Source organism: Hemitrygon akajei, chromosome 11 (assembly GCF_048418815.1).
Source record: "Hemitrygon akajei chromosome 11, sHemAka1.3, whole genome shotgun sequence".
Taxonomy (NCBI): domain Eukaryota; kingdom Metazoa; phylum Chordata; class Chondrichthyes; order Myliobatiformes; family Dasyatidae; genus Hemitrygon; species Hemitrygon akajei.
Window position 1 is genome coordinate 137,781,119 of NC_133134.1, and position 16,219 is coordinate 137,797,337.

The following is a 16,219-nucleotide window of genomic DNA, read 5'->3' on the forward strand; positions in this document are numbered from 1 at the left end:
TGTGACTGCCTCAGTGTAGCGCGCATGCTTGTGCTAGGTGACCGGGTCGGTGCGGAACGCATGCGTCGTATGGGGTGGCTGCCTCAGTGTCGCGCGCATGCTTGTGCTAGGTGACCGGGTCGGTGCAGAACGCATGCGTTGTGTGACTGCCTCAGTGTAGCGCGCATGCTTGTGCTAGGTGACCGGGTCGGTGCAGAACGCATGCGTCGTATGGGGTGGCTGCCTCAGTGTCGCGCGCATGCTTGTGCTAGGTGACCGGGTCGGTGCAGAACGCATGCGTTGTGTGACTGCCTCAGTGTAGCGCGCATGCTTGTGCTAGGTGACCGGGTCGGTGCAGAACGCATGCGTCGTATGGGGTGGCTGCCTCAGTGTAGCGCGCATGCTTGTGCTAGGTGACCGGGTCGGTGCAGGACGCATGCGTTGTGTGGGGTGACTGCCTCAGTGTAGCGCGCATGCTTGTGCTAGGTGACCGGGTCGGTGCAGGACGCATGCGTTGTGTGGGGTGACTGCCTCAGTGTAGCGCGCATGCTTGTGCTAGGTGACCGGGTCGGTGCAGGACGCATGCGTTGTGTGGGGTGACTGCCTCAGTGTAGCGCGCATGCTTGTGCTAGGCAGCGCGCCATTTTCCTTCTGTTTGAACTGGAAGGCGAGCTTGTGCAACTGAATTCGCTTTGATTTAAAAGGTAGAGAAGAGTGGTATGGAAACATCGGCTCCTCTTGTTGCGTCTCACCTTTTGCCATTTTAGTAATTTTCAATGAGCTCATGTGACTGGCCTATTTGTGGTTGTCTGTATTTCAGAATCTGGGCCGTATTTCGCAGTGTTTAAATGTAACAGGGTTGACGCTGGGTGGTTGTTGTAGGTTCACATTCACAAGGCCGGTGAGGTTCTTGGGCCAGTCGTTGCTGATTTTTTTTTGTACCCAGGGTACTTCTGGTAAGGAGGGGAGGGGGAGGCACGATTTTGGTGCCTTTGGTAGATGAGCGGCCCGGATTGAGTGCGATGTTGGGCGTGAGCATTTTCTTTTCATACCTGCCTTTTTCCTCGTCATCATTGATTGGTGGTTGTGCGCACAACGTTGGCTCTGTCGACTTTACAATTGGCTGAACTTCTTGTCAATCAGCTAAGCTTTTAGCGTGTTTGAGTGGCCTCCGGGTCCAGGGCCTTGTTGAGAATGAAGCCTTGTAACTCCTCTTTTACATAATGCAGCGGTCATTGTCAGTGCCTGCTTCAACATTGATATACTTAAATATAGGCTGCCTGATAGGTTTATAATAAAATGCATTGTAAATCATAATGTAGTGAACAAATTCAGATTTTTAAATCAAAAGCTACTAAGGCATTAGATGAAGCTGCATGTGTATGGATAATTAATTCTCATACGTCTGTTGACATTTCCTTGGAATCATCCGGTGTCTCTGCCCATTTTATGCCATTTTACATTCTCCTTTACATTCAAGTTGGACACATTTGATATATGTGAGAGAGGCCATAGGAAATTGACCTGCGAGCCTCTTAGAAGCTTGACTTTTGTTTCCCTGGATCATTTAACTGCTGCATTTAACATTTTAGTATACCAAAAATATCATCTCTAGTTTGTCATAATTGTGCTTTAGTATCCACAAAGAAGTTTTTTTAATCCAATAGTGGATATTAATTTATAACAAATAAATATAAAAGTTAACCCCCCCCCCCAAAAAAAAGTAAACATTTTTTTGACTGAAGGAGGCCTGAAACATCCCAGCTTCCAAACCAACTTCTCAGGAGAATTTTTGGGTTTGTTTCAGAGAGTTTTGGGTAAGATACAACTGAATTAGAGTCAACCATACTCTTGCCACATGAAGGCTGGATTTTGTTCTCTGAGAGATGTTTGAACCATGGTATAAATTGCTAAAAATGCTTATTGGGTCTGTCAGCAACTGTGTTAAGAGAGAGACCTACTTCTATAGTTCAAGATAAATTTATTAAAGTACATGTATGTAACCTTATACAACCCTGAGATTCATTTCCTTGTGGGCATTCATATTAAATACAAAGATATTTAGTTGCAGGAAGGTGAGGGGGGAACGGTTAGGGCAAAAGGAACACCTCTGCAATGTATGGGGCAATGTGGAATTTTAAGATTTGTTAATAGCAGGGCTGTAATACAGCCGAAACTGTATATGGCTAATAGTCAGAATTGGTCAGTTCTAATAAAAGAGTGCCTTACCTTATGTTGGAGAATGTACTATGTAAGATAGCAACATAGAGTCACTTGTTTGAGTTGGATAGCTTGATTCAGTCATTGACACTGACAACAGTCAACTAAAGACAAGATTCTTTCAAACACTGTAACAGTATGTACATCATTTCAAACTCTGGTATGTACAACTTCGTCATCGTCAGCATGTGTATGATTGGCTGAAGTTCATTTTTAAGATAATACGTAGTACTTTAAATGAAGAGTTTGACAATGCTCAGTGCTGACATTCCCCATTGTTTGGGTATAGCCTATTTGTAATATTATCTGCAGTTGAACTTTAGCATCACATTGTCATTGTGTTTTTTCAGTAATCCCATATAAATTTGCTGTCAGTGCAGAAACATTCTTATCTGCAATTAGTTGTGTTTGTTTATTATTTATTCTAGAATTTTGCAAATAAACTGGCTGCTTAGGTGTGATTTTATAGTTTGGATTCAGTGAGTGTATTTCAAATATCAAATTATTTAATTTAAACATATGCCATTAGAAATAGTACTTACACTAATATGGTGGTAATATTGCAATAAGTATATAATCAATATTATGATTGGTTTTGTCTTTCCACCTATTTATCAGCACGTGGAAATAAATTAATACTTTGCATATGGATAATTCAAAATGTATTTCAGATATTTATAGAATTGAGGATAGCAAAGATGGTCATAATTGTGTTGAATCGTAGGCCAGTCTTGAGGGATCAAGTTGCCTATTCCTGCTGTTGTTTTGTGTTTTTTGGATCTACTTTTGAGTCTGTTGGTTTGGTACATTAATGTATTGGTATTGTTTATTATTGTTATGTACCAAGCTACAGCAAAACACTTGTGTATTGTTTATACAAATCAAATCATTACAAAGGTACAGATTTTCCCAATTCTGATTTGTTTTATTTGAGTTCCAGCTCCATATCTAAGAGCATTTATAGTCTAGTATTTTTCCCAATTGTGCTATCACATTTTTAGATAATATACTGCAATTAAAGTATTAGTAACAGTTTTATAGATAAAGCTTCATTTTTAAGCATAAATCTCAGCAATGTATCAAAGAATTGTGTATTTGAAAATACAGAATGGCATTGAGGAGTTTAGAAAGAGCTGAATTAGCAATAGCAAAAGTGGTTGAACTCTTAACATAATCTTAAAATCTTTATAACATACAAACCCATTAGGCTTATTTAGTAAGACTATGCAAGAACAATTAGCTAGTTTCAGTCCAGTGCCATCACCTGAAGCCCTGCAGATTGTTTTCCTTTGGTTACTTACGCAGCTTCCATTTAAATTCTGCAATTAAATAAGCCTCCTTCACTACACCTGCTACTGCATTCTGAAGTCTAGCCACTCGATGAGTTAAGCTTATTACTTCACACATCAACCTCCAATTCTGTAGTTTGCAGTTCTTGACCTTTCTACCAATGATTAATAAGAAACTCCAACAGATCTCCTGAAAAATCTCATCACAGGAAAAATTCCCCAGTCTATCATCTTTGCACTCTCGGATCTTTTCTCTTGTTTGCTGCAGAGCTGAACATAATTCGAGTAACATCCAAGCCACACGGTTCTTAATGATTCCCTTATTCTGTAATTTCTTTGCCATTTTGTGAACTATCACAGATGTATCCCTAGATTTCTGTATTCTCATACACTTTGAGGACTGTTTCCATTGTCTGCATTTCTCAGAATTAAATTTGCTTTGTCAGTCTGCCCATTTTAGTACTCAAAAAGAACAGCCTGAGAACTGGGAGAATTTAAGAATTAAACAAAGGGTGATTAAAGTGAAAGGAAAACTGGAGAAGACAGCAGAAACTGTTTAAAGAATGAATACCTCATTTACAATAACCCTCTAAAGCAGGGGTCCCAACCAACCTCAGTTAATGGTTCGGGTCCATGGCATAAAAAAGGTTGGGAAACACCCGCTGTAAAGGCTCAGAACTCCACTGGGAGAAGTTGTTCTGCTGGGTCTTGTGAGAAGTTGAATGTGATATTATGTCAAAGTAAAAGGCTTAGTCTTGCCCAAACAAATAGTATGCCTGAAGATCTAGAAAATCTCAGCAAACCAAGAAATTGCAGAGAGAATGAGTTGTGCAAATCTGAAGATTATAGATGGGTAAAGAGGAAAAGATGATCAAACCTTAATGTGGGTCTGAACAAGAAGTAATTGTGAAATAAGGAAATGGCAGACAACTGAATTGTTTGTCTTCACAGAAAATGGGCACTAAAAATTCTTGGAAATAGTGAAGTAAAATCTATATAGAGATAATGAGGACCAGAAACCAAGCAACATAAGTTAAAGAATAGCATTTGGAGAAATTATGGAAAGCTGACAATGCCACAGGTTATGCATTCTGGATTTTTAAGGAAGGTGACTGGTGATAATATATATGTACAGTGATTGTCATCTTGCAAAATTGTATAAATTCTAAGTGTTCTTGCAGATTAGATTAAAAAATCTAACTCAACTGAAGAAAGGATAAAAATCGTGGAAACTATACTGTCCTTGGTAGAGTAGGAAATGCTAGGATCCACAATCACGAGAAAAGTATCAGAATGCTTAATGCTATTTGGCAGAGTCAAGGAAATTATGAAAATCATTATTTTTTCCTGTCTGAGTTGTTAGGAGATAAAGGTGAATGAATAAATATGAACTTTTAGAAGGTCTTGTCTCTAATACTTCAAATTTATTAAATAAAATCTGAGCAAATATGATCTTGAATGTGTTGCAGTCTACATTAGTGGTTCAGTAGTGGAGAGAATCAGTAGCTTTAAATTCCTGTGTGTTAACATATTGGATGACCTGTAGTGGGTGCAACACACAGATGCAATCATAAAGAAGGAGCTCCAGCATCTTTATTTTTTTAGGAGGTTAAGGATATTTGGTATGTCACTGAACAAACTAACATGTGTTATTTGGAAGTACCCTGACTGGTTGCATCATTGTCTGATGTGGCATTTTGACTATTGCAGGAACATAAAATGCAGGGAGTACTGAACTCAGCCCAATACACAGGCACATTCCTCCAGCCATTAGTAGAATCTACATGAGGTACTGCTTCAGAAAGGCAAATCATGAAGTCACACACCATCAGATTCAAGAGCATCTATTTAGCTTCAACCATTTGGTTCTTGAACCAACCTGCACAACCCTTTTCACTATCTCAGACCACAATGCTGGTCATTTTGCACAAGTATTTTTTGTTCTAGCTGTGCTCTTTCTTGTGAAGTTTTGTATAATTTGTTTTTTTTTTGTGAATTTTGCATATCTGATGTTATGTGCCTGTGGTGCCGCTACAAGTAAGTTTTCATTGCACCTATGCATACATGTACTTCGGTATATGACAAAACATTCAACTTCATTTTTGATTAAATTGAGAAATTGGGCAGTAGGAAGAAAATAATTATTTATTGATTGGGCACAGGGATTACAACTGTTCACATTCTGTGATTTGCGTGAAAAGATATTAATTCTAAGTTTGTTTGTAATGGCAGAGTGTTTGGGAGGATGATAAGTGTGAGGCTGTTGTTGAAACAACAAAACTCTTATAAGAGAACTGCAGGGTTAATGTTTCCCCTTGCTGTGGTATCTAGAACCAGGGGACAAAGTCTCACTCTGGGTTGCTATTAGGACTAAGGAGAAATGACTCCTGCAACTTCCTTAGACAAGAGGACCATGGTTTTGTAGTTGCATGTTATCGAAACAGAGTTTTGGATAATGAATGAATATTAAATTGGTTTTGAAGAAAGGCAATTTACAATTAATTTAATGATTATTTAAATTATTTTATTAGAATTTAAAAGATGACTTTGTAGTAGTTAACAATATAAAATCATCACGGAGTATAAGCAGAGAGTGCAGAGAAATTTATTCGCAAAGTATTGGTTTCATCTAGGGTGCTTTAACATTGGGATGAATTGAGCCAAGTATCATAGCTGCTTTTCAAGAAAAAAAATTCTAAGAATTTGTATTGTGGGTGGTATAAACAGTGGTGAAACACCATGTATTTAGTATTACTTAAGATTGCCTGAGTAAGGAGATAGTGGCTTATGCTGTAAATTAATCCCATGAAAGAAAAATTGATTTTTTTCATTCAAAAGTACAGAACAGAAGTAATTTCCTCAGTTGAATTGTATTTAGTATTTTATCTTTAGAAATAGCCTACTCTGTAATTTCCCATATTCTTTAGTCTTGGAGTGCTCAGGATACTTGCTGTTGGGAAAATAAGTACAGAAGTCCCTTATGTCAGGTATTAATTTGATGTATCAATCTCTTCAATTTAGAATTTGTGATCATGGATCTCAGTGATGCCAATTTACAATCCTTGGCTGAATTTTTGAAGAAGACTCTTGATCCTGATCCTGCAGTTAGGAGGCCAGGTAATTATTTATTATATAACCAAATTGAAGTCTGTTCTATCTATTCTCAATTTATGCATTGTTCTTCAGATAGACTCGATTGCAGTTATCTCAAAATCATCTGTGTAAAATATATATTATCTTTATATTAATGTTTAGAATATTGCTATGTTCAAATGTGTTACTCAGTTTATTTGTACATAGTCTAAATCTAAACAACTATTTTAGTTGTTAGCCTTTGTACAGTTTTGATATCCTTGCTCTGATTTGACCACAAACTTTACACTGAGATCTCATAACTGTACTGCAGTTTTGTTCTGTCAGATCTGATTTTTAGATTCTTGCTTCTCATTCTCTTTACTTTATTTCTAAAAGTCAGAATCACGTTTATTATCACTGGCATGTGACATGAAATTTGTTAATTTAGCGGCAGCAGTTCAATGCAATACATAATCTAGTAGAGAGAAAAATAATAAATGCATAAAATAATAATAATAAATAAAGTAAATAAACAAGTAAATCAATTACATATATTGAATAGATTAAAAAATACATGCAAAAACAGAAATACGGTATATTTTTTAAAAAAGTGAGGTGTCCAAAGCTTCTATGTCCATTTAGGAATCGGATGGCAGAGAGGAAGAAGCTGTACCTGAATTGCTGAGTGTATGCCTTCAGGCTTCTGTACCTCCTACCTGATGGTTACAGTGAGAAAAGGGCACGCCCTGGGTGTTGGGGGTCCTTAATAATGGACGCTGCCTTTCTGAGACACCGCGCCCTAAAGATGTCCTGGGTACTTTGTATGCTAGTGCCCAAGATGGAGCTTGCTAGATTTACAACCTGCAGCTTCTTTTGGTCCTGTGCAGTAGCCCCTCTGTACCAGACAGTGATGCAGCCTGTCAGAATGCTCTCCATAGTAAGTTTTTGAGTTTATTTGTTGTCATGCCAAATCTCTTCAAACTCCTAGTACTCCTTTAGCTCCTGTCTTGCCTTCTTTATGACTACATCAATGTGTTGGGACCAGGTTAGATCCTCAGAGATCTTGATGCCCAAGAACTTGAAGCTGCTTACTCTCTCCACTTCTGATCTCTCTGAGGATTGGTATGTGTCCCTTCGTCTTATCCTTCCTGACATTGAGTGACAGATTGTTGCTGTGGCACCTTTCCACTAGTTGGCGTATGTCACTCCTGTACGCCCTCTCGTCACCACCTGAGATTCTACCGACAATGGTTGTATCATCAGCAAATATATAGATGGTATTTGAGCTATGCCTAGCTACACAATCTTGTGTATACAGAGAGTAGAGCAGTGGGCTAAGCATGCACCTGATGCGCACCAGTGTTGATGGTCAGCAAGGAGGAAATGTTATCACCAATCTGCATAGACTGTGGTCTTCTGCTAAGGAAGTCGAGGATCCATTTGCAGAGGGAGGTACAGCGGTCCAGGTTCTGCAACTTCTCAATTTGGATTGTGGGAATGATGGTATTAAATGTTGAGCTATAGTTGATAAACAGCATTCTGACGTTGGCCAGGTGAACTAAAGCTGTATGGAGAGCCATTGAGATTGTATCTACCATTGACCTATTGTGGCGATAGGCAAATTGCAATGGGTCCAAGCCTTGCTGAGGCAGGAGTTCAGTCTAGTCATAACCAACCTCTCAAAGCATTTCGTCACTGTCAATGTGAGTGCTACTGGGCTATAGACATTAAGGCAGCCCACATTGTTCTGGTATAATTGTTGCCTTTTTGAAGCAAATGGGAACTTCTGCCCGTAGCAGTGAGAGGTTAAAAATGTCCTTGAATACTCCCGTTAGTTGGTTGGCACAGGTTTTCAGAGCCTTACCAGGTACTCCATCAGGACCTTCTGTCTTGCAAGCGTTCACTCTCTTTAAAGACAGTCTAACATCGGCCTCTGAGACAGAGATCACTGGGTCAACAGGTGCAGCAGGGATCTTCACAGCTGCATCTGTGTTCTCCCTTTCAAAGCGTGCATAGAAGGCATTGAGTTCATCTGGTAGTGAATCATTGCTGCCATTCATACTATTGGGTTTCAATTTGTAGGAAGTAATGTCTTGCAGACCCTGCCAGAGTTGCTGTGCATCTGATATTGTCTCCAACCTCATTCGAAATGGTCTCTTCACCCTTGAAATAGCTCTCTGTAAATCATACCTGGTTTTCTCATACAGGCCTGCGTTGCCAGACTTGAATGCCACAGATCTTGCCTCCGGCAGACAATGTACCTGCTGGTTCATCCATGGCTTTTGGTTTGGGAATGTACAGTAAGTCTTTGTAGACACGCACTCAGCCACATAGGTTTTAATGAAGTTGGTAACAACTGCAGCATACTCATCCAGACTCAAAGATGAATCCCGAATATTGTCCAGTCCACCGATTCAAAGAAGTTCTGTAGGCATTCTTGTACTTCCTTTGTCCATACCTTCTTGGTCCTCACTGCTGGTGCTGCAGTCTTCCGTCTCTGCTTATACTCAGGGAGTAGAAGTACAACTAGGTGATCAGACTCTCCAAAGTGAGGGCGTGGAATAGCAAGGTAGGCATTCTTGATGGTGGTATAGCAATGGTCCATTTTCCTCTGGTATTGCAAGTGATCTGTTGATGGTAGTTGCTTAGTGATTTTTTTTTTCCCAGAGTGGCCTTGTTAAAGTCCCAAAACGCTGTTTCGTGCATGTTGATCCCATTACTCAGATCATCTACAGCCTGCTTGACATTGGCCTAGAGTGCAATGTGAACTACTACCAGAATGACCCCAGAGAACTCCTGTGGTAGGTAAAAAAGGACGGCACTTTACTGCTAGATATTCCAGGTCTGGTGAGCAGAATTGGGACAGCACTGATATATTTATGCACCTAGAAGAGTTGATCATGAGGCATATTCCTCCACCTCTGCTTTTGTGAGACTCTATAGATCTATCCTGATGGTGTATAGTAAACCCATTGATCTGAATCGCTGCATCCAGTACGGAAGGGGTTAACCAGGATTCCGAGAAACAAAGGACACACGTGGTCCTAATTCAGCATCCTGGCACTGAGATAATCAATTTTATTCACCAGAAACTGAACATTCGCCAGCAAGATAGTTGGTGTAGGGAGCTTAAAACCCCGTTTCCTTAAACACACTTGTAATCCTGATCTATGCCCGTGCTTCCTCTGAAGTGTCCTCTGTGGGCACTTCCAACCACAAACGGTGTTGTTTTCATCGGTTTTAAGCAGCGATAGTTCGTTTAAACTCATTAAAATGTCTTTGTTGACTGTACTTGGAAGCAATTGCACTTTTTAGCTGTAACTGGCTGAAATGGGAATATTTAATCGTATCCATTGAGAGTACTGCTGCTACTCGAGTTACGCCTAGGCACCCTGGAAGTCAGTTCAATTCGTGTAGTACCTTGGCATTTAGAATCGGGTTGAGCTCTGTTGTGTTGAAAATACCGCAGCTACTAGAAATGCCCAGCAGACCAGGCTTTGTTGGTAGATGGAGAAAACCTGAACCAAAATTAGAAATGGCCAGTTCTGATGTTGAAAGAAAGAGGTGATTAAATTCAGAGAATTTGGTATTGGGTCCCAAAGGCTGCAGTGTGTCTAGAGAAGATGACTTGTTCCTCAACTAGGCCTTTTTGAAACAACACAGAAGGCCATAAGTAAATCAAAGGGGGAAATGGCATGGAGAATTAAAGTAGCAGGGAGCTCAAGGTTACTTCAGTTGACCTAATGCAGGTCCTCTGCAATGAAATCACATGATCTGCATTTGGTTCCTCCCGTGTAGAGGAACCCACATTGTGACCACTAAATGCAAGTGATTAGGTGCAAATAAACTACTGCTTCACCAATAAAGACCACTTTGGTTTTTGGATAGTGGAAAAGTGCTAGGTGAAAGGATAATGTGATTCTGGAGATCCACAATGTCTTCAAGTGAAGCATTGATTCAGTTGTTCTTACTTTGCATTTTGTGTTTACAATGTGGCACTGAAATTGGCAGAATGTGACTTGTCTTCTGCAAGGTTATATATTTGGATTTCAACACTTGGATTTATTATTAACTTGATATGTTGGATTAGAAAGCTATACTTCCATGTTTTGCAAATGGCATAATATCACAATGATGTTGTCTTTAAGAGCAAGAAAATAGGGCAAAGTTTGCCGCATAAGTTAACTGCAGGATCAACAAGATCATCCTCTTTATACCTAAGAATGATACAGACTACTAAATCAAGAAAGGTTGCAAGTATTGGCACCTTGAAGTCACTTGTAGCTCCTTGTACACAAATCATTAAAATGTTATTGGCAAGTATAGAGTAAGACTAAAGGAATAAGGAGAGACCGGACATGAGGAAAAGAAATTAAGCTGTCCAGAGCCCAGATGGAGTCATAAATGGACTACTGTGAACAAATCTGAGAATTGCATCTTTCCATAAAGCAGATGAGGAGAGGACCATTTTAAAAATGTTAATTGAAGCAACTTGTTTTTGTTTTAAGCAAATGAATGAGTGCACTTGTTTTCTCTATGCACATGATTAAACAATAGCTCTTGATTTTCAGCTGAAAAGTTCCTTGAGTCAGTGGAAAGAAACCAGAATTATCCATTGCTTCTGCTAACTCTTGTCGAAAAGTCTCAAGATAATGTCATGAAAGTGTGTTCAAGTGTAACTTTCAAGAATTACATCAAAAGAAATTGGCGAATTGTAAGTAAGCTAAAGGAGATTTTGCTACACCTTAATCATAGGGATGACATACAGAAATTCAAACTTTGCTTTGTATCTTGTTTTAAAAGAAGTGGAAATGAATGTAATAAGATGAAAATTGCAAACTTAGTTCTATTAATTTCTTGGATATGCCTCAGCTGATATATTTAGATAAAGGTTATTGTAGTAGAGAATATCATCTTCCCCAATATTAATGGATTTGCTTTAGTATAAAATGATTAAATGCAATGGAAGTTATGTGTAGTGTCACTGGATGAGTACAACACTGTAGTTTCAAAGGTAACTAGGGAAAGATTGAGACTGTTAGAGACCGAGGGGCAATCAGTACATGAAGCTGGAACACTTGAGCAGTGTCTTGAAATGAATACTTTTCATCAATGTTCACTGGAGAGAAAGACAATAATTGGACATTTCCTTTGTGATGGTGAAGTTCTAGATCATTTTAAGATTCAAAGGGAAATATTCTATGCCTTAGCAGGAATAAAGATGGATAAACCCCAATGCCTGAAGAGATGTAGTCCAGTGTGCAATGTGAAGCTGGGGCCCAGATAGATGTTTAAATCTTTGGGAAGGTGTCCAGATGATTGGAAGACAGCAAATATAACACCTTTATAAAAGAAGGGCAGTTAATTTAATATCACTGGTAGGGAAGTTACTGGGAAAAAATACAGTACTTCTGAGAGACAGGATTAATCTACACTTGAAAAAGCAGGCATTGATGAGGGTTAAACAGTACAGATTTGTTGTTGGGAGATCCTGTCTAATTGCATTGAACTTTATTGAAGAGACAGTTAGACTGAAGAAGGCAGTGTGGTTGATTTGATTTAAATGGACTTCAGTGAGGCCTTTGAATTCCTACCAAGAAGGCTGGTTCAAAAGGTTATAGCTTATAGACCTTGGCAGATTGGGTGCTAACTTGATAATAGGAGATAGGGTTGGTTTTGTGAATGGAAACCTGCAACCAGAAGTTTGGTTTGATGGATTGATGCTGGTATTCCGTCTCTTTGTTATATATTAATATATTAAATGTAGAGGAAATATGGTTAGTATATTTGCAGTTGATGCAATGTTGTTGATGAGGAGGTTAGTCTTAGACTGCAAAATGATGTCGATCAGTTGGTAAGTTAGGCAGAACAACTAAGTTCATAAGTAATGTATCATCCATAGTGTTTGTCTTATCAGTAATCTAAATAGAAAAGGAATAATTTAAGTTGAGCATTGTTTAAACATTTTCTTTAACAAGGCAATGATAATAATAATCAGATTTAGTGCAACTTCTCTTAGTATGTTGGTCTTTTTTTAATTTTTCAGGTTGAAGATGAGCCAAACAAAATCTGTGAACAAGATAGGGTGGCTATCAAAGCCAACATTGTGAATTTGATGCTGAGTAGTCCTGAGCAGATTCAGAAACAGGTACTCTGTGAGCTTATACTTGTACAAAAAAAATTATTATTTACTATTCTAGTTTCTTGTTCACATTGTTTTCTTTTTCAGTTGAGTGACGCTATTAGTATAATTGGACGTGAAGATTTTCCACAAAAATGGCCACATCTTCTAACAGAAATGATTAACCGTTTTCAAAGTGGAGATTTTCATGTGATTAATGGAGTACTTCGAACAGCACACTCATTATTTAAAAGGTATTTACCTTTGCTCAAAAGGGTGACATAGTTGGGTTTGGGAGGGTGTGTTGTGATATTTGCCTCTGTAGAATTAAGTGATGGCAATTTCTTATGCTAAGCTGTGTCCTACTTTTGATCACACATGGGAATATATCAAAAGTTCTGAGTCAGTTATTTAAAAAAAAAAATTGTTTATGACCAGGCCAGCATTTTCTGCCCTCCCTATTGTCTTGAGAAGGTAGAGATGAGCTAACTTCTTGAATCACAGCAGTCCTCTGGGCAAAAGGTTCAAGGATTCAAATGAATTTCATAGAAGGAATGGTGACATTTTCCCAGTCACAATATTGTATGACTTGAAGTAGAACTTACAGGCGTTAACATCCTGGTGCATTTCTTGATTTTTGTTTGTCTTGATAAAGAGATTTGGATGGCACTTGAGTAATCTTGATGTGCAAGTCCAGTGCAAATTGAAATTGAATGATTGCTTTGTCTGTCTTGAGTTGTAGCTGCAATGACGCAACAATATTCAGGTGATTGATTTCCAGCAATGTCTTCAGTGCAGCCTGTGAAATGTTGTGTTTTCTCCTTGGTTTTAGTGGATGTTTTTTACTAGGTCCTTTAATACAACATTCAACCTTGATTTCAAAGGTAGTCACTCTTAGTTTGTTTGATTAAGACTGCAGTGATATTGGGAACTAATTGATTTTGGTGAAAATGAAGCTTTACATAAAGTTGGTGATCAGGTTTATTAGTAAGTGAAACAGGATGCTGTTAAGTGACACCCTGTATCACTTAACTGATTGGGTTATAATTTGTAGTGCCTTTTTTTGGTGGGGGAGGATATGCCTGGATAAATTTCCACATTTCTGGCCTGCTAATGTTGTAACTATATTGGAATGGTTCAATAATTATGTGGCTCATTCAGGAGCATTCATTGGTCTTTGAACTGCAATGCATTAAAGAAAAGGTGCATGATTGCGATCGATGTTGGAACTGATGTCTTGGTCACCCATCTTCAGACTCAATTTTCTGAAGCTACACTTAAAAGTTGTTGATTGAGATGGAAAAATACTGAGAAAAATTAAATTTTGGATATCTATGAACACGAGATTCTGCAGATGTTGGAAATCTTGAGCAGCACACAAATCAGACAATATTCATGGAGAGGGAAAATTGTCAGTGTTCAGGGCTAAGACCCTTCCTCAGTACTGGGAAGTAAGGAGGCAGAATTCAGAATAAGAAGATAGGGATAGGAGTACAAACAGGCTGTTGATAAGGAGACCAGCTGAGGGAATTAGATGGGGGAGGGTGGGATGAAGTAAGAAGTTGGAAGATGCTCCCAGCCTCATGGCGTAAACATCGATTTCTCCAACTTTTGGTCTTACCCCCCCCCCCCCCCCCCCCTCTCCTTCCATTCTCTGTTCTGGTTATCCTCTTATTCTTTCTCACATGCCCATCACCTCGCTTTGGTTTCCTGTTTTCTTCCCCCCCCCCCCACTTCATTTTTTCCCCATGGTCCACTATCCTCTCCAATTGGATTTCTTCCATCTGTCACCTACCAGCTGCTTAGTTCAGCCTCCCTCCCCCACCTACCTTCCCCCACTTTTTCTTGCATCTGCCCCCATCTTCCCGATGAAGGGTCTCAGCCTGAAACGTTAACTGTTTATTCCCCTCCATTGATGCTGCTGGACTTGCTCAATTCCTCAAGCATGTTGTGTATATTTAGTCATTTATTCTTCCTTTCTATGGAAGCACAAGTTTTATTTCTTCATTTATCATTCTATTAGGTATCGACATGAATTCAAATCAAATGAACTATGGACTGAGATTAAACTGGTATTGGACATTTTTGCGGAGCCCTTGACGTCACTCTTTAAGGTGACTCTTTTCACATTTAGTAGCATAATAATGGATAAGATTTTAATTTTCTGGAATGTATTAATGTCTGCTTTTGATTTCAAAGCTGAGTTTGATATAGTCTTTGAATTAAGGATTGATCACTGTGCTGTCATACTTAGTGTCAAATATAATGACTTAACTATAACAATTTTTGCAGACCACTATTGAGCTGTGCCATACACATGCCAATGATGTCAATGTGTTGAAGGTCCTCTTCTCATCACTCGTTTTGATTGCCAAGTTATTCTACAGTTTAAATTTTCAAGTAAGTCTCTAAAGCTTCAAGTTGCTGCTTCCGATTTGCCTTTCAGTTGATGTACAATTAATATTTTGATTTTCTTCAGGATTTGCCAGAATTCTTTGAAGATAACATGGAAACATGGATGACGAACTTCCATAGTTTGCTTACTTTGGATAATAAGTTATTACAGACTAATGTAAGTGCAGTCGTAAAATGCTTTCATATTGCTGGAAATGTTTAAGAAATTGTACTGGTGTTTTTAAAAAGTTCTTTGAAAAAGAGTTTTAAAGCTGGTAACGTGCACTCCTCATGACTTTATTCCCATGTTAATAGGGCACTGAGATAAACTTTATGTCCCTGAAGCGATTCTCTGTTGCCTTTGCTATTTACGATGTTTCCTAGCATGCTGCATCATTGTATGGTATGGAAGCTGCACTCCAGTGGACAGGAGGGCTCTATAATGGGTAGTTAAAATCTGCCTATTGCATCCACCAGCACCAGCCTACCCGCCATCAAGGACATATTTACGGAAGGCTGCTGAAAAAGGGCCAGCAGTATCGTGAAGGATTCCACCCACCCTATTTATGGACTGTTTGTCCCACTGCTATCAGTGAAGAGACTACACAGCATCCATGCCAGGACCACTAGAATCAAAAACAGTTACTTTCCCCAAGCCTGATCAACAACTAATTATGATTTATAATTTAAATTTTTATGAGATTGACTTCGATTTGTACTTCAGGGAGCGCGAAGCGCAGTATCAAATATTGCTGTGATGATTGTACGCTCTAGTATCAATTGTTTGGTGACAATAAAGTAAAGTGAATCTCCACCCATTAACCCACATCACCACTACGTCCACATCAGCCACTTCTCTCCACAACCCCTCAGCACCCATCACCACCCCATGTGCTCCCACTTTATGGTTACACTGGCATAGTAACTGTCCTAGTGTGTTTTCTAAGGTCAGTTAAAAGATCCTCATGTTTACCATAGCTTTGCCTATGAGTCTTCAGAATTGGTCTTCAGTGAAAATAAAATTACATTGCAGCAAAGGACCTTCACAATTTTGTTGTGCTTTTCAAAAGAATGAATACTGTAGTACTGTATCTGCTTAAACCTTTGGTAGGTTTCATTTACAACATAAATGTTCTTTTAA

The 16,219-nt window shown here is 38.9% G+C and overlaps 1 protein-coding gene across 2 annotated transcripts in view; it reads left to right on the plus strand.

Moving 5' to 3' along the window:
• Positions 1–527: 527 nt before the first annotated feature.
• cse1l (CSE1 chromosome segregation 1-like (yeast)) overlaps positions 528–16,219 on the plus strand; it is a 43,866-nt gene continuing 28,174 nt past the window's right edge. The window contains exons 1-8 of one of the 2 annotated variants that reach the window (XM_073061764.1): positions 528–683; positions 6,510–6,605; positions 11,135–11,277; positions 12,610–12,711; positions 12,793–12,938; positions 14,708–14,798; positions 14,977–15,084; positions 15,164–15,256. In XM_073061764.1, the coding sequence (XP_072917865.1) occupies positions 6,521–6,605; positions 11,135–11,277; positions 12,610–12,711; positions 12,793–12,938; positions 14,708–14,798; positions 14,977–15,084; positions 15,164–15,256 (768 nt within the window). In that variant the 5' untranslated portion in view covers positions 528–683; positions 6,510–6,520. Of the gene's footprint in view, positions 697–6,509; positions 6,606–11,134; positions 11,278–12,609; positions 12,712–12,792; positions 12,939–14,707; positions 14,799–14,976; positions 15,085–15,163; positions 15,257–16,219 lie in introns of both variants that reach the window. The other variant, XM_073061765.1, reaches the window with a different exon arrangement.